At 44.0% G+C, this 24,287-nt stretch overlaps 1 protein-coding gene across 10 annotated transcripts in view; it reads right to left on the bottom strand.

The window, feature by feature from the left end:
- Positions 1 to 24,287, bottom strand: part of ARHGEF9 (Cdc42 guanine nucleotide exchange factor 9) — a 180,975-nt gene that overhangs the window by 21,279 nt on the left and 135,409 nt on the right. For all 10 annotated transcript variants that reach the window (XM_026848418.1, XM_026848419.1, XM_026848417.1 and 7 more), the window contains 3 exons: positions 22,922 to 23,154; positions 18,312 to 18,441; positions 9,702 to 9,833 (listed from right to left, as the gene is read on the bottom strand). In XM_026848418.1, the coding sequence (XP_026704219.1) occupies positions 9,702 to 9,833; positions 18,312 to 18,441; positions 22,922 to 23,154 (495 nt within the window). The remainder of the gene's footprint in view (positions 1 to 9,701; positions 9,834 to 18,311; positions 18,442 to 22,921; positions 23,155 to 24,287) is intronic.

The following is a 24,287-nucleotide window of genomic DNA, read 5'->3' on the forward strand; positions in this document are numbered from 1 at the left end:
CAGTGGATATAGATATCTGTAGAAAGTATTGCACCTGTAAATCAGACTGTTCAATAACTGTTACTATTACATTGACTTTTACTTGTCTTTAGTACTGCTGTCTAGCTTTCATCAATCACTTTGTCTGCCACGAGTACCCTAGGCCATAGTTACATGTGCCAGGCACTGCCTTTGTACACCATTGTGCAAGACCCTGTAAGAGTCAAACCCTCCTGTGATGCTGCAGAGGAAATATTAATCACATGGAGAGCAATCTGCCTGTGCAGTCAGTTGCTAGTGCAAAATTGCATTATTAAAAGCAGATCAATGGCTTAAGCAGCACACAGCACGTAAGGAAGAAATTCTCCTCTCCATTGGAGGGCACAGGTAAGCACTTGAGAGGACCTGGCCTGGTATGTGTCCCAGGTAATTCGTGCAGCCATCTTCATGCATTTCAGAAACTTCTCCTATTTATTTCTTAGTGGGTGGTGTGCAAGGATGGATGGGGAGGTCTTAAGCAAGGGCTATGATTTTAGGATGGCAGATTTTTTTCAAGTGCTACGGTTTACTCGATGCTAGGTCACACTCTACTTTTCATGTGTAAAACAAATCATCTGTAAAACGCAAGTGGAGAAAGAGCCATTTCCAGCCATGAGTCACTGAGTCATTAGATCCCTCTTATGAGCTGACAATATAAAAGGTGCCAACCACAGAATAATCTGTTTTAAGTTTCTCATTGCATATGTAGGTTACTGATCTTCCTGGTTATCAAAATCCTGCACATTCCAATGGAAAGGTAGTTCTGAAACGACCTGGGGAGGAATTATGCACCCTGAGTACGTGGATACAGTCAGGTCTTCCAAGCACAGCTCCCGAGGCTGGCAGAGACTGGCTGCAGTCCTTTGGATGAAATGCAATTTCTCCCTCGGTACTTCCCCATCTCTGTAACGGGATAATGATATTTGCTTATTTTACAGGGCAACCGGGAGCTGTAAATAAGTAATCAGTGAAAGACACATTGAAAGCCTTTGATGGTGGATCTTTAACAGCTCAAAGCCTTGTAAGAACAGCTTAGTGTTACCCATGCTTTGGGATGCAGAGCTGGCAGACCAAAGGGAGACAGGGAGGAGGCTCTGCCAGCGACAGATGTGACAGAGGCAGTGTAGCCTCTGCCCTCCTGAGAGGCAAAGGGTGGCCTGAGTAACATACAACAGGGTGGCTCTTCCACTGGGGATCATCACTCCGTCCCCACCACAGCTTTACAGAAGATCATCCCAGTAGAGGTCTTCTGAGATACCTTCCTCTTTGCACTGAGCATGGGGGACAGTGCAAAGTCGTATGAGGGGTCTCTCCCCTCACTCCTCTCTACCCGAGATCATGGCTGGAAGCAAGGAGTGCCACTGGTGAAGCAACAGTCCTTGCAAGCACTCGTGGGGCTGGAAGGCCGAGAGTATTACACGGTGTACACACAGATAAAGCAAAGCTGCAATGAGTAATAACTGAAATGTAATGCAGACAGGGCTCCAAGGAAGCAGCATGCTCAGTGTGCTCAGTATAAAAAGCAGCAATCCCTGTGGACTATTTTTGCCCAGATGATGTGTTCTTCAGGTATCAAAGGAGAATGGGGATCCAAGGATGAGGCTGAAGAGGGACCCACCTACAGGCAAGCTCTACCCCTTAGTGAACAGTTGGATGTTGAAACAGTTGATGAACAACGAACAGCTGATGCTGAAATCAGGAAAAGACTAAACCAGGATCCATAATAACTGCACCCAAACGCTAATGCACAATTTAGAAAAGGCAAAGGGTTGGAAAGGCTGAGTTGTGTTTTGTACTAAGCTGTGGATCACAGACCCCTCCCTGATGATTTCTCGTTGACCTGGGCAGTGACTGCAGAGCAGAATGGAAGAACCAGAGGGAACGAGCAGGGTTTTTCAATTTACTCCTGAAATTTGTCCTGATTTTCCTGCCTGCCTGCTCTCTATCTTCACTCTGCCCAGCCTGCTGTGAGCAATGAGGGCATGGCATGCTGCCACTTTGCCATGTCTTTGGGTATCTTTAGTCATAAGAGCTTTCAACGTTCTTTAGCTTTTTAAAAAAAAAGGTTCAGAGCCTACATTTTAAAAATCTAATTTACCTTAAAGCAACCCTTTGAAGAAAGCAGCCCAGCCTGCTTTTCATGAACACTGAGGACACATTTTTTTGTAGCATTTGTTCACTTAACCCTACTGTGGGCTGATTTTTAAGATGGGACAGTTACGCACTGTTCTCATTGACCTCCCTGGAGCCCAAGTGCATTGCAAAACTGTGCCTCTCTCCTGTCCAAATGAGACCCTAAAACTCAATGAACTTTTCTGAATATTTCTGTCCTAAATATTCTTGATACCAGGAAATAAACCTAAGCCCTGCTAAGTGGTTGGATGCCAGTGACTGTGAGCTGTGCTATCACCCTGTTGGACACAGCAGATTGGGCCAAGCCAGCCTTTAGGAACATGGAAATGGGGTCTGCACAGTGCAACTCGAAAATATGATGAGGGATGGATCTTACTAGAAACGGGGGGATGTAACATCACCTCCCCCAACATAACCTCGGCCACTCACTTCCTACCACAAACTTCCTAGGATGGGACAAATTAATTGTTACAAGTTTCCCCAGGGGCTACAATGGGAAGAGGGGAGCTGAAATCTCTGTGATACCAGTTTACGTAACTCCTTGCACAAGGACAGCTGTGCTGGGGAGGTCGGCAGATTCCTGCCAAATTATTCAGCAGTGTCTGTCTCCTGAGTTTGGAAAGAGACGTTTGATTCATCCTTGCCAGCTCCATGAAGCTGCAGTGTGGGATCCGAGTGGGGGAGGACTGGAGTTGAAAGCATTTATGTGGAAATGCTATTTTCGTTCAACGTATTTGGTGGAACATCAGTGGCATTTTGATGCCTTGTTCCACCTCAAGCCCAGCCACACTGGCTGTGAAGCAGTGAGGAAAGGGTGAGTGCATTTCCAAAGAACTAAGAAAGAGATGGGAAACCCTTCTGCAGACACGTCACTCAGCTTTTCTGGTCTCTCCAGCTTGCTCCCAGGGGCTTAAAATTGTGCTGCTGAAAGGCCACAGCAGGAGGAGGGTTTGATTTTCAGCTCTTGAGGTTTCACTTGTGGGCCAAATTTACACCTACTGCAATCACAGGAGAGATAAATTAGGAACAGAGTATATTGTATAGCATCTTGCATATCTGCATGGCTATGTGAGTAGGCTAAACCTATTTCCTGTCCAGAACAGAAAATAGACTGTGAAGGACTCTAAATTCAGCCCTTTCTGGATTTCATCATTGAATTAGCAACTAGAAACCTAAAGCCTTCCCCAGCCCTCCTTCAGCTGGCTCCTCTGGCTGACCCGGAGGTTTTTCTCCCTGCACCTCCTGCATCCCAGTGACCCCTCAAGTCCACCCTCCTCTCTCTTCTCTTGCACACTGAGCAGTGAAAAGGCAGCACCTGCCTCCCCGAGCCAGCAGAAGGGCAGCAGGTTGCTGCCTCTGGTCAGAGCAGCCCCTTAGCATGAGTCCTGCAAAACTGCACTCAGGGCACATAACTGGCAACATCCCTGCAAAAGTATCACCCAGCAAATGCATTCAGGGCTGTTTTGACTATGTAAAGGAATGTTTTCTTTTCTTGAATATGCCATATCTGAAACCTCTAAAGTATGTTTTTGTAACTGTTTTTAATATATATCCTGTCAATTGCTGAAATTCATCCTTCATGTTCAACTATCTGCTAGCCAAGGAGACTGACAGGAGCATCAAACTTCCTTGCCATGCTCTATGGTCTGGACCCACAGAAACCTCTTGTCTCCAGACAGCATCAACTGATCAACTGGGCATGAATGTTGAGCTGCATCGGTGGGGCTGTGGAAACACTGTTCTCCAAAAACCTCGTTTTAGACTTTGCTTTGGGGCTGTGACCAAGCCAATGTGTTTCCTTTCATTGTTCACACTTATCTAACGTTATCACTAGCTCCAATAGCAGCATGCCTTGCCTGTCCATGCAGCACACCACCGAGCCTCTACCAAGCTGCTCTCTGAAGACACTGAAACACAGCCTGATCCATTTTCCTACCCTGCTGCAAGCTGGACACAGGCCAGACCCAAAACATGGCATTTCATGGAGATCTGTGCTACTAGGAGGAAAAGAGAAGGGGTGGGAAGTGCTGCAACAGTCAAACACTGTTCCGTGTGGGGCAAAAAGGCACTTAAGTAGTAAGAATTGTCCCAGTGCTGCTCTGTGTTTGCAAACAAGATTTTTGGCTAGCCCTATGAGACCTATTCAGCCTGTAATAATAGCAGGGCCGTTGTTTTGGTGAAAAGATTACCTCAATGTTTTTAACAGAAGTGATATGGGAACTCTTAGACCTTCTTACACTAAAAGGGCTCAGAAATGTCTCTTTTATCTTCTCATTTGGAAACCTGAACTGCAATGGAGTTTGACAGCGTTATTTTATTTACTCTATCTCCTATAGCACAGCTATTTCTGGCTGTCTGGCTACTGCTATTAAACTGGTCTCATTTTGCTTCTCATCCAACCTGCTTTGCTCTGAGAGCTCAAGGGAAGACAGCAATAGCAATAAACCACAAGCAGGAGTTTGCATTGCCTCTTGATTACAAGAGAGATATAAAAAGTGCAAATGAAGACTAAATGTCTTTCATGCACTCACTGATCTTTCTGCGCTGTCAGAAAACACTAAACACAGAGCCCCATCAAGGACCGTTCGACCAATGGTGAAAGAAAAGCATAATTTGGTGCAGAAACTCGGTTAACCCTTCAGACTTTATACTGTCATTTCCAGCCTAATGCCACAGCGCTCTCGAGCCCATTGGGGAAATCCAAACTACTACCAAGAACAGAAAAAAGGAGATCCTCATCTATTACATGATAAGCACCTTGAGCATCCCCCAACATAGCAAGCTATGATCATAATTAATACTGTGTGTCACAATCCTGGATGGTAAGTACTATGATTTGCAAATTTAAAGCATCTCTGTGTCACACTCTCTCTATTTCAGGGTGAGAAGAAAAACAGACCTTGTGCCTTTAAGACAACATCTTTTAATACTACCATCATCAAGGATTGACTTAATTTTTTGGTAATTCCAGTTAGCATACTGGAATGCATTCTTTTTTCCTGATAACAGACACATGGTAAGGCAAGCTGAGGCCAGTGCTTGCTTCCTACACAGTTTATTCCCTTCTTCCTTTCCCAAAAGCATTTTTGCATTACGGTAACCAACCGACAGTCTCTTCGGAAGAAAGCACCACTTTGTACTCATGCACACCACAATGTTGCAACCTCTGGTTCAGAAAACCCAGGCAGGAAATTCATTAGGAGAGTTTGACATTAATCCAATAGCTGAAAGTTACCCAGCTTTGCTAAGAAAATCTAAATCAGGAGCTCTCCCAATGGCTGTTTATCGGAACTGTAGACATCCAAACTAACTCAGTGCTCCCCTTTTTAAGAGGTTCTGGATATGTTCTGCAGTAGCTACCTACATTCCCTGGTATTTCAGCATTCAGTTCGAAATGGCTGACATGGCTATTTCATCTGGTTCAACTTCGCATTTCCTAGCACCAGAAAATAATTCAGCGGTGATATTAAGGAAGCGACCAGTGCTGCCTTTGATGGCAAAATCTAAACCAAACGTATATGTAAAGCTCAGAAACCATTTTTATTTGTGAAAATTTTCCCACACAAGTTGCTTTGCAAGGTGTTTGCCAGAAATGAAAGCCGGCTGCCATAGCGTCAGCTTCTCCACCTGCTCCTGCTGCTCTTATTCATGCAGCCCTCGCAAATCTTAGTGCAAGCTTCCTACTTGGAAAAAAGACTTAAATATATCCATACTGGTGGAGATAACATCTGTCAAGCACATGTGAATGAAGCCCTTTATAATTACTCATTTTCACAAACTAGGTCCCTGTCTGAAGTCCAGTCAGTTCTCCAAGATGTGGTGGCCATGGAAATGCATTCAGGATTTCTCAGTCTGAGGAGGTGGAACTTACACTGACAACCAGGAAAGGGTTGGAGATTTGCTCCTGGATCTGACCGGTGCCATCATTCCTTTCCTGACAGATGCACTATATTAAAGACTAGTTTATTATAGTCATATGAATATAGTCCCGCAGTTCAATATAGTCATATTAATGACTATACTAGTACCTGGTTCTTTTCATGCAAACAAACCATCAACCAGGTAATCACCCAGCTGTCCATATGCCCATTGTCAGACAGACCCTTGGCTCAGCTCACATTGCAAAAGTCCTTGGAAAAATCCTAGGGGATGCAGCCAGTGGGAAGATAACAAGGATGTTCATGTTGAAGGAGCTGCTACCACCAGCAGCTCTCAGACCATCCTACCCATCTGCTGAGCAGCATATCACCTTTATGAGTGAGCAATAGGATACAAGGGGGTAATTCCAACCTGCAGAGATTGGTGGACACCTGCAATTTCAAAAGGCCAGGCTGATGCTGTACCTTGCTTGAAATACTTGGGAATAACTAATAAATACAGTGAATGTTGATCAGTGAGCTCCTGCCTGTCAGATGGCTGGCTTGGCATTACTGAAGATCTTCTGCAGGCGTATCAAGCAGGGGAACAACTAGAATCACCCTGAGAATTATCCTCCCTCACAGAAATGTCTTGGCCAGATGTCCAACAAATGAAGGCCCCATAACCTTGAAACATTTTCAGACATCAACAGAAAGAGATGGCAAAGCTTCTGGAAAGTAGGCCATCTTCAAAGCAGACAAGGGTTTATTTGGAGTGCTGCTGAAAGCAGATAGCTGGATACTAGAAATACCTCCATAGCCAACAGACCTTATTCCTTAGATAAAGGCATCACCGGGTGCATCAGTAGGAAAAAGAAACGTGGTAATTCTTGGTAGTACATGATAGGAGTCCTGCTGAAGCCTTCCTAGGCCATCTGCCTGTAAAGCTGATGGACCACACCTGATCCAACTGAAGATGGTAGAAACAAAGATAGTTTTAGAGAGTGTGGACTGTGCCTTGTCTTTAGAGTGACACAAAGGACACAGAGCGGTTGAACTGGAGCATTCCTCATTGTTTACTGGCTGACAGCAAACTGCTATGAAGAAACCCAAACTTACACAGGGGTGGGATGACATGTTATTTTGCACACAGCACTCACCTTAAATAATAGGTACAAAATGAGTTGTTACCTTGGCTATAAATAGAATTTTTTAATGGTCTGCCTGGTCAGCAGCAATGCAGCCTGCCCAAAGGATCAGCAGCTTGCAATACAGACAGAAACAGGGGTTGAGGGCCTGTATTTAGCAGTGTGCCCTCTTGGGACTGATATATGCAGCATATTGGTTGGCTAGAAGCAGAATGATGATGAAATTTTTGTAACAAAGAAAAACCTGCCTTTCACCAGCACTCTTCCAGATACTGAAGGAATTCACATCCATCTTCCTGGACCTAACATGCATTTTGTATCAGCAAATGCCACTAACACCTCACCTTAGCCTATTGGCATGAGTCTGATTCCAGACAGTTTTGCCACATAGAAATTATTTCATCTTCCATCACACGAACCAGTGAGCAGGAATCTGACGGTCTTTGCAGTGTCAGCCCACTGTGTAATAAGTTTTGCTGACAGTGGAGTTCAAAGGGAATGACAGAGAATACCAAAATCCAAAACTGTCACAGAGCTTATGATATCGAACTGTATCTGTTCCATCAGAAACTCATGTATCAGTATCTGTCAAGGCACAGAACCCGTATGCATTACTAGGGGATTCAAAAGCATAGAGGTATTGCAGCTGTAAACATCTACCAGGGAGACAACAGGTAATGAAGGGGAGGATGATGTGCAGATAACTGCAATGAAGATCTGGAGGAGTGGGAGATCTTGTTTGAAATATATGCTTGTCTTCTAGAGCCTCTCAGGATATCTGATACTGGGCTCACCAGATGAGTTACCACCCTCTGCCTTGTCACTCTAAAGCTCAGTGGGCACACAGTCCCACAAGACCTCAACTAGTGGCAGAAGAGCTTGCCAGATCCTGATATGGAGCCAGTCTCTGCCAGGAAGACCCAGAGCACTGTGCTGGCTCCAAGACAGCTGAAATCCACAGGGCATTTTTCTGGGAAGGCATCCCCTGTGCAGCAATGCCACACTCACACACCACAAAATGCCTTTTGAATCCACAGGGGAAGAGGACAGTGTCACACTAACACTGTTTGCATACTGACAGAACCTTTCAAGACCCCAGCAGACTGCTGTGAATTGCTGAACGCTCTCCACTCATGCTGATGACCACGGAAATCCCAGCTCTGATTTTCGTGGGAGTTAAGGGAATGCTTGACACCTCTGGATCAGACCCAGAGCAAACCAAACTGGATGCTGCCTAACGAATCGGAAATTCAGGGTCACAATCAAAGTGTAGGAGGTCAAGATTAAAAATTAAACTCAGCTGCATACTTCCAGATTCATTTTGACAGTTCTCTGAACATCTGACTTTGTTATTGTTGCTCTGTGGTTATTGTTTTTTACAGAGCTGGGAAAGAAGTAAGAGGCACAGCACCAAGGAGAGGAAAAATAAGCACATGCATTCCAGAAGGCAAAATTTCAGTCAACCATGACTCAGGAGAAGAAACTGCCACCCACTGAACTGCACAGGCCGCAGCTCCGCGTACCGCAGCAGCGGGCAGTGATGCCGTGGTGAGTCAGGAGCCACCCACACCCCCACCCACGCCGCTTCCTATGGCAGGCAAGGCACTCCTCGGAGGGTTGCCACGTGGCGTGGGTCTTGCTCAACCTTTCCTTAGCATATGAGATGTGACAGGAACACAGCCCTGGTGTGCTAGGCCAGAGACGTCTGCAGCTCACCCTCACTCCCACCCGAAGCTGGTCCAGGAGACTCCCTCTGCACAGTTATCTGTGTAGTCACAGTGCAAATGCCAATGAATCCCTCTCTCGGAAGACAGAGGCACCCAGGATTTATAAGCTCTGTCACCTCACGTTAATGAGCTGGGATCACTTTAGAGGGACTACAGCAATACAGCTATGATACTGCTGCTTAACACAGTTGCTCTGAAACACAGTTCACCTGCTGCTATTAATACTACAACACATTAACATCAGGATTCTTCACTACCTTTCTCTACTTTCATGATGGATTTCATGGCAGAGATATACCCTATAAAATCCAGCACAGTAGCTACGTGAGAATGAGGCTTAAAATGCATTTGACCAAGTGACAGCACAAACACCCTGCTACAGACCAGGCTGCTGCCTGATATATCTTTGAGAGGCAACGATCATCATTTTAATGCAATAATTGAGTTGTCTGCCCAAGCGCCAGGTTTCATAGTTTATACGGAAATTCTAGGGCTATCTAATCCCAGATCACATGCTGCAGCCAAAACCCAAAAGTAGAAGAGAGGCAACAAGCCAAACAAGGGGCACATGAGAAAAAGGCATGAAATGAACAAGCAGAGGCTGGATTTATTACAAGCATAAAAATCCCTCTATCACAGTATACTCACCATCCTGTAATTCAGTATTTCTAGCACGTGGATTGCCCTTCCTCAGTGCTATCCATGTCCTCTTCTGCACGTGTATCAAACAGCCACCTTGCCCTAAAAACCACTTTGGACTGGAAAGCCTGTCCGCAGCATGTCCTTAGCCATGCTGCTTTCTCCCTGGATGTCCTTACCTTCTTGCAGAGAACCATCTGGTGATCAAACAGGAAGAAAACACGCTGCTGGTTCCGTCCATAAGGCTGGTAAATCCAGGACATCTCTCCCGTGTAGATCAACTCTGAGCTGCGGTCCAAGATATCATCACCCTAGAGGGCACAGAGAACGAGGCCGAGTGAACCGCCGCTCCCAGCCAGGGCAGTGGATACGTTTCTCTTTGCAGGATGGGGAGAAGCAATAATCAAATAAGATTTTGGCCCTTCTGCAGCTCTCAAAGCCACCCCATCTGACTTCAGACCAGAAACCGGAGATAGGGGATAATTCTGAAGGAAGGGAAGCAAATAAAGTAAGTGTGGACACTCAAAGCACAGTCATTACAGTTCCCATTGCAATGAGGAAAGAGCTGCTCCAGGCACTGTCCCCATTCCCTGCTCTCCAGGTACCCCCAGGCCCTGGATCTTGCTGCAGGTGCTGGTGGCATCCTGAGAGCAAAGGCCCTTCCTCCTGCCCATGACAGAGCCACTTCGTATTCAGGGTAATAAATCCCCTGGCACCTCCTCACTTTAAAACAGCATCCCAAAGCACATCCCCTCCTGAAATCTCAGGCCAGCTACCAAAGTCATCTACACTGGGACATCAATTTTCCCACCTGTGAGGCTGCCAAAACTCACCCCTCAAGATAGTTTCCTCTCTTCGCACTCATTCAGGCAATTAGTCCCTTCTCCCATAGCTCATTAGAGCTCCCCTTCTCCAAGAACTGTCAGGACCACCCTGGCTCTGCTGGCAGCCCCCAGCCCCCCTGGCTGGCAAGGCCTCCCTGGCTGGATGCCCGAATGCCCTCACCCTTTCTCTGCCTCCAGCTAATGCTTGTTTTCCTCTCCAATTTTTTTTTAAGGACTCATGAGCAGATGGTCCTGAAAACACAGCGCTCGCTCTCCCACTCTCTGAGAGAACAAATGCAGTCACCCTCCACTAATTGGGATGAGCTGGACTTTCTAAAAAGTTAATTAAAATTTATTTATTAAAAATGGGTGAATTCACCACCACCTGCCCTGTGGGCATCTCAGTGTAACTCTCACTCTGAAACACCACAGAAGGAATCCGAATGACTTCAGCTAAAATGTAAGGAGCAAGATTCAGGAGCAAGTGAAAAGCTTTTTTTTTTTTTTTTTTTTTTTTTTTTTTTTCTGAAACTAGTGCAGTCTGGCTCTGAGGCCAAATTAGAACCAATTTCTGGGACAAGACCATCCCAAAACCTCAGCAAACAGCTTGTAAAGGTTCAACCATCTATGGGGGATATCTAGATAGACATGCTTTTCTGATACTGCTTACACTTGTAGGTGCCAAAGCAACCGAGAGTCACCCCCAACTCCTTATTTCTTGGTGAGGATTTCAGACTGCTGTTCAGGTAAACGTGTAATTAACCTTTCAGCATTGATTGGAAGCAACTGCCTGAGTCCCTGGGCCCTGTGACAACAGCAACTTCATTAAGTCACTGCATCATCATGCTGCAGCACAGACTTTCAAATCGCCTTAGAGAGGTAGATATTTATCCACCTCTCTATCTCACTTCTGTGGCTGTAGTATCTGAAGACCTAATTAGGGATAACTTCGGAGGAACACAGAGGGTCATTCCCAGAGGGATGGGCCGTGCATCATGCAATGTCTCAAGAGTGTGGTGTCAGGATCCTATTTCAGCTGCGGGACCTCCTTGCCAGAAACCAGGGACCCACGTGCTGCTGCGATGGCTCAGGTATAAGCAAGCCCTTGAATGAGAAGCCTCTGAAGAAAACACACCAGCTCCAGAAATTGTGGGCCTTCCTGGCTAAACATGAGCTTATATGAAGAAGATTCACACAAGCCTATGGATGGGAGCTTTTATGAGAGGGGGCGAGCCTAGAGGAGGCTGGCTGCTAAAAATAGAAAGCCAGTTTTGTCTTGTACTCCTCTGGTAGCATCTCAAGCCTGAGGACACACAGAGGACTCTGTAAACACTTCTACTTGATTAGCTGAATCCAAACTGTATAGTCCCTGCAAGCAATATAAAACAAAAAAATTCAGATCTGAAATGATAGGATTTGTATTGCATTCTTTTCTGTTGGGAAAACAATTTATATATACAGTCTATAGGCTAGAAATAGATGATTTCCAATGCTGGGTTTAGCAAATTTGGATATATATATTGTAAATAGTTTTGGCCTAGCGCACGGCTGGCCAGCCTTCAGCACCCAAGAGCAGCATCTCCATGGCCCTGCCCATTCCTCAAACCCTCAGCTGCTACAGTAATACACCAGTGTGCCTGCGTTGCAAGAGCCTCCTAGAGCAGATGCAATGAACCTTGAAAGACATTTTTTTTCCCCGACACAGTTATACCACCTCTTTGAACAGCATGACCCATCTTCTGCTAGCACAGCGTCCCTACCCAGGGGGCTCATGGGGTCAGCTGCAGGGTGGCAGGCAAGGAGGGAAGCGTTTGCTTTTCTGCTCCACTGCTAACATGACTACCCCAGCATGCCTTGATACTTGCTCCTGACTTGAGGCAGGCTTTCCACAATGCCTCTCCCAGCCCTCCTCTGAAGCCAGTCCTAGGCTTGGATCCCTCCAATCCTATACAATACTAGGAAAACATTTCCTTTCTCTTTTCCATTTTTTTCCAAGCAACTCCTAAAGAGGCTTGATCATCTATATCCTTCTGTAAATTAAGAGAAATACTGTTAAAAAAAAGAAGAGGCTGAACTTTTAGTTACTCTGAACTGTCACATGTCCTACTGACTTCAGCAGAGCACAGCAGCAAAATGGCCAAGAGAAGACTAGATGACCTCCTGAGATGTCTTTCAACCTAAGGTGTCCTATAAGACTATAATAAAAAAATTCAGCCCTCCCCAGCCTGCATCAGGGGTTTTCACTGTGCATCCTGCTACACACAAAGGGCAGCAAAAAGAAAGCTGACTCCTCTGTTCTTCATGCGGTCACAGGCAGAGTACAACTACGTAGCGTGCAGTAATGGCAGGAGAAGGTCACCCAGATCTAGGCTGGACATGTGCTTCATGCTCCCTTAAGCCTGCCAGCACTAGAAAGACATATAAAGTCCTAGGGCTAATCCTGACTGTTGCGGCAGAGGGGCAGCTCTGCTGCTGCTGCTGCTGCTATGGAAAGATGTCGATCATCAGCCCCTCCAGTTATGCTATAGGTGACCACCACTGTCTGTAACAAGGAACTGGGAGGAACCAAAGGGTTTTTAGTAGTGTCATGAAAGAAATGCTGTTGGGAGCACCAACATAACAAGGAATGGCACTGCAAGCTGCAGCACGTTACATCTCCCAGTCTGCCCTGCTCCTTCTTCCCATGAGCAGTCCCTGAGCAGATGCTGTCCCAGGCTCAGAAATGCTCAACAGCCCGTCAGACCCGCTCCCCTGTGCCCGAGCCCACCTCCTGACATGGCTCTTTGCTGTCACTGCTGGGCACAAAATCCCCTTTACTAGTTAACATTCAGCGAGCAGGGCTCTCTTCTGCCTGACACTGCTGTTCTTTAATTAGAGACTGACAGGCTGATTAGCACTCTGGGCTACAGAAAGATCAGAAAAAGGGAAGCGAGAGAAATGTTGTCCTTTTCATCAGGCTCATTTTTTGATACCTTCTGTTGCTGGGGGGTGGGGAAGAAGAAGAAAAAAAAAAAAAAAAAAATCACTTTGAAAACAGTACATTGGTTGCGTGCATCTTTTTTTTCATGTCATTCTTGGATTCAGTAACATAATATTAAGCTGAGGCCAACTACTATATATTACATAATTAAGGGCACCAAGTCTTGATTTAAAGGACCTGTAAATAACAAAAATGGGAAGCAATTTAAAAAGACAGTGTCCATTATACTGCTCAATTATATATATTTTTCCCTTCATGTAAATTTAATACTCTTGTAACCTGCCAAAGTGGCAACCCATGGGAATCTTTGGTAGAAATATATAGATATCTACAGAAACCAAAGTAATCTGTTTAAATAGCAAGTTAAAACTATTGGGTGCCACATAGCCTCCCTCCTCCGAGAAAAACCTGGGCTAAAAGGGAGAAAAGCATTGATGGCAGCTGCCACAAGGGCCGGAGAGGGAGCCTGAAATAATGAGGGGGTCACTGCTTCATTTAGTTTTAATGTAGTTCAAGATCTGTATGAAAAGGCATAAAACAGAACAATTCTAAGGTGCGTGAAAGTGAAGGTCTGCTTTCCATCTCCACATAATCTGCAATGGGCACTCAGCAAGGGTGTGGCTGCACTCAAGGCTGCAGTGGGCACCACAGTTATGCCCAAGCAAGTGGCAAGCTTGCAAATCCTGTGCAGGAGCAGCGCCGCAGCGAGCTGGGCACTGCAGCGTGCTCACCAGCATGCCTCCATGGGCTTGCAGGAGCCCATAGGGAGGGCAGGAGCGTGATGAACACGCTCCCCTGATGGCTGTCCAGCAAAAGCTGCACAGGAGCAGACATAGAGAGGAAGGCGAGGATGTACCGCTCCTTCACTCCTGCTGCCTCATTTGTGTTCCCGTAAATACAGCACTGCTAAAACTTGGGCTTGCAAGGACTTAGAAATTATGACAGGCTTTGTGGAAATAATCTCTTTATAGTACTGTTCTGTGTGCATATATATCTAGATATTACCCACTAACCTTTGAGATCTGTAATTCTCCCTCTGAGGGCAAAAGCACAAGGGGGGACTGAGCATGCAAAGGCTGCCCAGGATGGGCTCAGTCTGGCCTATTTGAAGTCTGATCTAGAGAAGACTTTGCAGGCTGTTCTGAACCCGCTCCAGCTAACTTTGTGTGCTGGTTTTGCCTGCCTGCCCTTAAATGTCACTGTTTTGATCTGAGGGTATTTAACTACAAGCAAGGGGATGATGCTGAGGGAAGGGAAATAGAGGTTGAACATCAGGAAACACTTCATAACAATGAGAGCTCTCAGACATTGAAAGGTCTCAGCAGGAGGTGGTGGAAGCCCTATATTCTGTGCCGATAACAACTGAAAGGACAAAAGGCACTAGAGAATTTGGTGTAGGCAGGGACAACATCCCTCTAGGTCTGTTTATATACTGGAAATTCAGGTTACAAAATAAAGAAGTGAGTCATACATGGCAACAGTCCAATTCAGGCTTTTTGGTCAAGATCACTTCCTACAAATTATAGAGGAACACAGTTCAAAGTGATTGGGATTATTTCTAATTTACAGCAGTCAGTGAGATCAGAATCTTCCCTTAAGATTCTGCTCAGTCATTACTTGTATAAAACTGCCAAAGCTGCCAATAATTCCTTAAGACTTCACGCCCTGGCTGCCACAGCACACTTATCAGCTGCCACTAGAGTCAGGCCAGCCTTTCTTGGTCCCATTCGTAATTTAAACCGTCAGACCTTGCTTATGTAACTTCTTGGAAAAAAAATCTGGCCTTGGTTACCTCAAGGATATTTGCATTTTTCAAATGCTCACCCTGAAATTCACCTTCATGGGGCCATGCAGAAAATCTTGAGGGATAAAAATGATTTCTGAAACGCACAGGCACAACTCCGTTGGATTTAGTGAAATCATTTCTGGTATATTAGCTAGGACATGCCCGCTACTCTTTCTATTTGTTTTAGCATCAGCAATATGTATAAAATCTCAATAACACACTCTCCTTGCAAGAAAATGTATACACACACTTTGTATACAAGAACATTTCAAATATTCATTCACTAAATATTTTTCTGTTTGGTTTGGATATTTTCTTTTTCTTTAAAAATCTTTTTCCAACATCTCATTGCAAAACATGGGTAAATTTAGAAATGAAAATGCAATTTCAAATTAGAGAGTCAACATTGTTAGTCTAGAGATGCTGAGGAAAACCAGACATTTCTCCAAATGCAAGATTTCAAGATTTAGCCTTGGTTGCTGCTGAAATAGTTCACAAGGTGCAACATACAGTGAGAATTGGGGATTATCTCTATTTTGTGCCCTGGCTGGAGTTCTGGTAAAAAAGAGTCTGAACTGATAATTTTTTCTTCTAGTTCCTGCTTAGTTCTTCTTGTACTTAAGTGTTTTTTCCAGATTGTCTCAAGGAAGACTGTGCTGTATGCCCTGGGTCCGTGCTGCTATTGCTCGTTTGTGCTGCTGTGCCAGCTGGAGAGATCAGGAAGCCATTGTGACACACAGAGGGACAGAAAGGTAGCACTTTGGGGTGCAGACTCTAATTAGAGAGAAACAGGGCCTCAGAAAGATGGGAGAGTAATGCTGTGGGTTCCTCTCTCTGTTTCAGTTAACATTTAATATAAACTGGGTGAGCATTTGTAGAAGCACAAAGTTGACTGCAGGTCACTCTCAGTTGAGTCTCAAGACAAACTGGGAGTCATTCTATTCTACTCTCCCACCCAGATAATAAATGCACATTCCCCACAGACTGAAAGAGACTAGGGAGCCATCCCAGGAAAACCCTCTTCTACTCCATAACTACCTCTGCGTAGGAGATGAGAGCCTGAACCCTTACGGGCTGAGTGAGAAATCAACCCGTGATGGCCTATGTCCTGGGAGACATGTCTTATAGGTAGACATCAGCTGAGGGGGATTTTTGGAGGTTAGCAGCTTGGGTTTGCAATGCTTAAAGAGAGTATCTGCACAGATCTAAACACCTGGCACAGCTTTTGATTTGTCCCTCTCACTTTCTGCATTATACTATAGTTAACAGAAGTTCTGTGCATCCTTCTGGCCATTACATGGACATCTGTGAAGTGGGAGCTGGATCTGATGATTCAGAAGTTACTTCAGAAGAAAGAATCAAGCACTGAAGTCCTCTGCTGGATCTAGCTCTCATCCTCTAGTGTTCTCTCACAACTCTATGACTTTTCTTGATGCAAAACACAGAATGAACATGTCAAGAATGCTGTTTTCCTTTGAATGGGGGCAGTAGCTTTATTCCCATTGGATCTCTGAGTGGTAGCAACAGCAAGGTTTGCTACATTATAAGAAGCTGAAGAATGTTACTGCAATATTGTGCTTAAAATTTGGAATAGTTTAAAACAAGCATGGAAGAATGATTTGGCAAGTTCCTGAGGATAGGATGGAGATAAAGAATGGGTACTGCTAAGCAGGAACGAATTAGAAAAGATACAGCTAAAGCTAAGCAGGAATGAATTATCAAGGATATGGCTAAATAAAAATGAATTATCAACTGAGCTAATGGAAGAGAAAAAGAAACTGCTATTTCATAGAACCTATGTGGAGGTCACCTTGGTTTTCCACTCACACATGAATATTCACTGACTTGAAATTGATCCATCCTTAATCTAGATTTATTTACAATCAGGGTCTCGGCATTTCTTACAAATGACACACATTAGCTCATCACATGGAATATACTGAAGGCTGAAGATATATCTGATGATCCTGTGCCTCCTTGAGAGCAGTTTTCTAATTCTGAAAATGAGTCTGCATGTCAGTAAGAGAGAGGTTTCTTCACAGTAAACAACAATAAAACAATCAAGCAAATCATTTGCATTCTCTGCTCTCACAGCCAGTCATAATTTAAGAACCAGCTATGATTGCTGCATTTATATGTTTTATCAAGAGATCCAGGGTTGAATCCAACCTTCATTATAGCAATGAAACTAATTCAGTCAAGAAGGATACACAATCAGAAGGTGATGCACCTGTACTTCTCTCCCTATCTCCTCCCAGCATTCCTAGATCTTTTCTGGATAAAAAATAATTAAAGGATTAACGCATCTTTCCCATATGCTAATTTACATAGTATGATCCCACTGACTTGAATGCGGCGTTATTCCAGATCTTCATGACTATGAGGAAGAAAGGCTGTTCCATCACTCTGAGTATCTACTTGCTAAACACATGGATCAATGACAAAGAGAGGAATTTACAAACACATCTGTCCTTGGTCTGCTTCAAAACCCCTATTTACAGATTACATTCATACAATGATTTTTTTCAAAATCAGGGACAAAAAGAAAATAGAGTAACATCATTTTAGTATGGCTTTTTAAAACATGTGGCCAAACGTAGGAGACTGAAGGCCTGCTAGTGAGGAATCCCTCTTCTTACTTTGCCTTGCCCATGTTTCTCAGCTCCTTAATTACACAATCACTACACATAGGTTTGGTTCAGAAATATCTCTAAGTGGGTACTCATTTTAAATGTGCAAATAGCATCTCTAACTTCAGCTTAATGTTTTGGCTTCTAATCATACAGCAACCACTAGAAGAGTTTTCTCTATTTTCTTAACCTGCCACAATTTCTAGGGCTTTTTACTACGTTTTTCCCTACTTCTTCCCCAAAGACAAAGCACAGAACCAGAATGCATATAGCGTTTGATCCAAATCTCACTTACTGCCAGGACAACAGCATTGCAACTGCAGAAGTTATTCCAGACTTCTATGGATGAAACTGGAACTGGACCCTAGATTTTCTTCAGAGTACCATTAATGTTTTAAATCTTAATTACCATCTCTAAAGTCTGTAAATATGTCTTCTCTGTCCCAAGCTTAATCCCAAAACCAGCTTGTGTAAAAGGAACCATTTGGTCTTGGATAATTCAACAACTGCATGGAATGTACTTTTTCCAGGTTTACAGCAACTAAATCAAGGCTGAGCATTTACTGTACCTCCCAGTCCAGAACGGAGGCCTGCCACTGAGCTATCTTGTCAATGTTCTCCAACCTCCGCTTCCGCTCATTGATCTGTAGAGTCACGTTCCTCATGACAGCAAGAGCAGCAGCCACATACCTGTAGTCACTGTTGAACACGAAAGAAAAGTCCATGAAAACAGCCCAATGTGCTGTGGAAATGCACAGGAGTCTATCATTAGCAGCAGCATAACCTCATCATCCTATTAGAAAGGAATGTAGGTAGGATTTTACTACGATAACCATATTTTTTACTCGTTCATTACTATGATACCATATTTTTTTCCATCAGCAATGTCTTTCTGGATCATCACAAAAGAGCAACTTGCTTGAAACTGAAATTGCATGTGTATGAGAGAGAAGCCAGCCAGCTCCTCATCTGGTTTGCATCAGTGCAGCCTCTACCAACCCAATGTACAACAGTTGTGAATATTGCTCTTTAAAGTCTTAAGGTGCTCAGCTAAAGCCTGTGTCTTTGCGACTGGATTTTTCCATCTTTAAACTGAACATTAGAAAATATTTTCCAATTAGACACAAGGCCAGAGCACCTTCCAAGCCATAAGAGTGCCACAGAGCATTTATCCCATGCCATTCACTCTTATTGCAGACTTTAGGTGAGCAAATCAATTCTTTTTTTTTCCCCCTGGATGGGCCTGTGAGTGTAATAACAAAGAGTGAAAATAGCCTCCCATCAGAGCCAGCAAAGATGATGATCAGTCTTTTCAAAAAGTGATGCTGCAATCAATGCTATTGATTTCCGCCCTGTGCCTTCTTTTCCATTCCAAGGAACCTTAATGTGCATTTCAATCGGAAAGACAGACAAGGCCAGCTGCCATAATGCCACCATAATATATTATTAACTTAAGGGTTGATATTGATTGCTGACTAATGAGAAAAACTGTGATCTTGGGCAGCTGCAGAGGGATTGGCTTTATTGATTATTGCTAAGAATTGCACTGGAGACAGCTAAAATAGGGGTGAATGCCGTGAATTAGATCCATTTCCCCATGTGATCCAGACAGGATAAATATTAAGAAACAATCACAGTATGATATACAACAGAATATTATTTGCTATTTTGCCATCTTTTCTTGAAAGAAATCTTGAGATGCATTTTCAATTTTTATTCAAATATTATGTAAAAATTCTTGCTGAGGTTAAAACAAAATCCTACAAATTCCAGAACATCAGACTGGTCCTTCAACAAAATTAAGGAGAGTAGAGGATGGGTTGTCTGACATATCTGTCATGATACACAGTGAAGAATTTCTTCTGCCTTCCTTTGTGGGACCATCTGTATGAAGTGAGTGCCTGGTTGTGCTAGGAAGAAATGGAGGTATGCCAGAGACACCTTAGTCTGGTCTCCAAAATGTCCATGAGTTCTTGTAGGGAAATAGGCAAGTCACTATGACAGAAAGGATCTGCAGAGGTAGGGAGAGGTGCAGGGTTTAGAGACAGTCACTAATAATCTCCTAGCAATTATGCTCATGCTAAGAAAGGAGGCTAATGTCAGTCCACCCATCAGCAGTCTCCTCTTTCTCATGGAATGTGTTCATACACTCTCTACTCTAGCTCAGTTCTACAGCAGGAATGCTCAGGACACCAGCAAGCTGCACTTACGACCTTCATATATTTAATTCATATTAAGCTGGAGTAAATCTTTAAGAGGTGAACAGATGTGGCTTTGTAAAAAATTCCGATGAACCAGTCTCAAAACAATAAGCACTTGAAGGGAGTCAGGCTCTGAAAACACCCCCGTGCCTGCCTCCATGCAGAGTGGGCCAGTGCCAGTCAAACTGGGTTTTATCTTGGTAATACTAATTCTAATGTTCTGCTTCAAGAGAAAACCCCGTGCACATTTTTCTTTCATTGAGTAATGAAGAAAGAGTCATGACTGAACTTTTTGGGCTCCTAGCCCATGTCTGTGGCAGAGCTGGCAAAAACTTATAAGAAAAAAACAACACAAGCATCATTTGGCCAGTGAAATAATAATGGGACAGCATTAACTATTAAATTAATTGTTTGTGAATTATATTGGGGCTGCAATGACCTCTTTCCAGTGCTCAAGCAGAATGCAAGTCTAGACTCTTGCCAAATATCGCATGCTAACTTGGGGGACAGTGGTCAGGTTTCTGGTTTCAGCTCTGTTGTCCTGACCTGGTACAGGGAAGAGGCATAGCTCTACAAGTATGCTATTAGTGGAGAGGAAGAAAAAAAACCCTAACAATATAGTGTCCCACTGTTAGATGAAGCTAAAATATTTGCTTTCATTCAGACTCCTGGTCCTTTCTGAGTTTTGCCTTAGTCCATAAATGGTTCAATGGATTTAAACTGTATTTTCTACGTATTAAATTCTTACTAGAGTGCTTAAAAGACTCCTAATCCAGCCAACGATGAGTCTGATTTGATTGTGAGTATTAGTCCACTGTATAATTTTCTAGCTTCTGTTTCAGATTTGCAATCTAATTGCAAGCACTGTCAACCTGCAAGTGCATGAGGATAACTCACCATCTGATTAATGGGCCCAGCGGAAGCTCCCAGTTGGCTTCTCAGTTTCTCTCATAGCTGAGACCCCGATGGTACCCCAACCTGCAGGTATCTGGCTTTTCCCTGTGTCTGATATTGTCACCAACATGACATTCCTCAAAGATTATCTGCTTTTCTGATCTCGGGCTTTGCTCATCTCATCCCCGATCCCAAAGCCAGGATCACACAAACAGAAAATACTTGTATTTGAAGCAGGCAACCATGGCAGTCCAGGTTTTCTGCAAATCCCCAGTGCAGAATCATCTGGTGGTGAGTAAAACACACTCTCCATTCCTCACTTTTGCCATTCGTGGTATTAAGCTTGTCTGGGATGCGAGCTGGATTGCCTGGAGGGTTGGTCCCTCCCAGGCTCTTTTAGGCTTGAACTGGAGGAACTAGACCACAGGGAAGTGTGGTATAACCCAGCCCATTTCTGTGTTATAACACCATTCCTCCATGTGTCACTGAACCCTCCAGGGCATGCCCACACTAACAGAAGTACATCAAACTCCAGGGCTGAGGTAAGGCACAGGTCTTTTGCTGGCTCTCTCTGCAGGCATGAGTTTCATATATGCACTGTGTTATGGCTTCAGGGGGGTTACTCTTTACTAATGCACGGGAAGCAAATGTAATCCTGCTTTCCTTTTCCAGAAAATGAACAAACAAGAGAAATGAAGTGTCCGTGGCTGTGTCCTATCACTGACACAATCCAGTAAAAAAAGACGTCTTGGTTTCAATCAACTAATTATTGCTTAAACATAAGAAAGGTCCGCACCTCCTCAGACTATGACTATATCTGATTACTTAACTACATGTTGATTTTAAAACATCCCAAAGGAAGAAGGAATGTACTGCCAGAATAACTCAACCCTTGTGTAATCACACTGTCCACATCCCCTTTGGTACTGCTACCAAATAGCTCAGAGAAGATCACTTTAAACAGACCTCTTCTCTCTGAGGCTGCTTATGTCTTCCCATTGTAAAGCCACATCTGAATTCACACTGTAAGTACTGTGGGGACATCACATGACTGGTAAGGAAAAAAAGCCCTAACATTTGGGATCCTCAAGCTGCTTTCCAATACCCTAATGTTCCATGAGTCCACTCCAAGTTTGATTTGGTCTCACTATGAAGGGAAAACCAGAAATTGGATCTGGAGCCAAATGCATGTCCAAATTGGTGATTCTGAACTGGGCATTCAGCTGGTATGAATCAGTCAAACACACAAATCGAGTCAAAGCAAACCAATGCATCTCTTTGTTCATATCATGTCGCTCTGCACTACTAGAGATGGGTTTGGGGAAAAATAAAAAAAAATAAATAATCAAACACAGAACTTTCTGAAACATTTGTGGTCTTTTTTGGTCTCTGAAGCACTCCTTTTAAATGGGTTTTGGAAAAAGAAAGAAAATTGACAAGATGGGAGAAAATCTACATGGGGGCCTGATTCTTCTTTCACCTTATTTTTATAGCCACATATCACAAGTGATATCACAGGTACTATTCTTGATTTACACTAAGTCAGGGAGTCAGGTTGATTGCTCTCATCATCAACAGAAGAGAACCTGGAAAATTTTGGGAAGTAATCAAACTGCTGGGTTCTCCTCTGAACCTAAACCTAATGGCAAAATCAGAGATGGAATCAGGCTGAAAAGCAGAGCAGGGTCTGAATTCTCCCCAAATCTGAGCATATTCAGGTTTGAGCTGTGGATCCAGGCCCTCTACTTGCTACATGCTGAGGTCCTCTGCAGGACAAAGGAATGAGCCTTTCTGACCACTGAATGCTAATTAGGTAGTTTTTCTAGTGTAACTGGTAGCATCAGAAATTAAAGGGTAAATTAGTTCACATGTCTGATTATAACAGAGATGAGTTTGGCTCCACTGAGAATCAGTGCTTTGAGAAGCTTTCTAACTGTCTGCTGAACCTCTGTCCTGCTTCAATTTACACAAGATGTCATGAAGAGAAGAGCTGGACAGAAAAAAACCTACCACTGTGTGTGTGGTAGAGGCCGTGTAAAGAAGCAGTCAGCATAATCCTTCCATGTAATAAGAGACTGGCATACCTGTGATCCTGCGCGGTGTACTTCAGTAGCTCTGCGAGCTGCAGGGGGTATTTGCAGATCTTCTGCACTGGTGTCAGAAGGAAACCATCTATGGCAATATCAATCATCTGCTGCAACAGACGACATGCTTCAAAGAAATGCTGGTACCGGCTATCTTTCATCAGCTTGGAAAGCTCCATGCATGCATCCAAATGATTGTTACAGTATTCTGAATAGATCCAGAAGCCATCTTGCTGTGAGAGGCAGGAGAAAAGGGATGCACACAGAGGGGAGTACACGTCAGACAAGTGCTGTGAGAAGCCAACCACCCGACTTGCCAAAAAGAACACATTACAACTAAAGAAGAAAGAATATCCCAACGAGGAGGAGGAAGGACTAGTCCTAGAGTACTTTTCATGCTTGGAGGAGGTGCTGCATGGTTGCTCTGGGGGAAAAGAATGGCAGACAGGGACCTGCACACTGATACACCACTGAGGCCCCGGTAGGTACAGGGTGTGTTAAAAGTGAACCCCTGAACAGTGTTGTCGATGTTCTCGGTTTCAAATTGTGCAGTGGAGTTTTCTTTATAAAAGGTAAAAGTAAAACCAAGCAGAGCTCTGGTCTTTGGTAATACAAGAAGACAACCCTGTTAATTCTGAAGCTCTTCCCCTGAAAGATCATGAAGCACCTGGCAAGTGTTTAGGAGCTTGGCGTATTTGAAATTCCCTTTACCCAACAGGCAACCCAAGGCACCAACCACTGTGTGGATTTCCCCAGGATCTAAGAGCCAGAATACACCAAAGACTGGAAAAACAAATGAAAAAAAAACACACATGTGCCACCCACCCTCTGCACTGGTCTATAACAAGTCTTTTTGTGCCAGTTTTGTTGGAATCTGCTTTTTCTGCCTTCACGGACCACAGATGGGGCCATGTCAGTTCATCACCCCTAACTCAGGCTTGATTCATTTGGGCCACATGGACAAGGCAGACAAAAGGTCAAAGAAAGATTATGCTGGAAGAGAGGGACAGACACAGACTGTCTGTCCAGTATGACATATTAAGTCTGCAGCTGAGACAGCCCACATATAAGCCCAGGTGCTGTAGCTCAACAGTCTGAGATGCTCCATCAGGTTGTGGCCAGTATATTACATAATATTACAAACTATAGAAAAGACAGATTATTTTATTTTAAAAATACACTTGACCAGCAATTCTTATTTCTGAATCCCATAAGGGCCCAAATAACCTGCCTTTCTGGGAATAGGGAAGCCCAGTTTCTTTCCCAAGAGCCAAGTGTTAACACCTCTCTCTTCCTGAAGCAGATGTGGAAGAAGATGCTTTGCACATCTATATAACAGGATCTTATTGTCGTCATCCCTCAGTTT

The sequence above is a fragment of the Athene cunicularia genome, assembly GCF_003259725.1.
Source record: "Athene cunicularia isolate RWA chromosome 4 unlocalized genomic scaffold, athCun1 chr4_part3, whole genome shotgun sequence".
Taxonomy (NCBI): domain Eukaryota; kingdom Metazoa; phylum Chordata; class Aves; order Strigiformes; family Strigidae; genus Athene; species Athene cunicularia.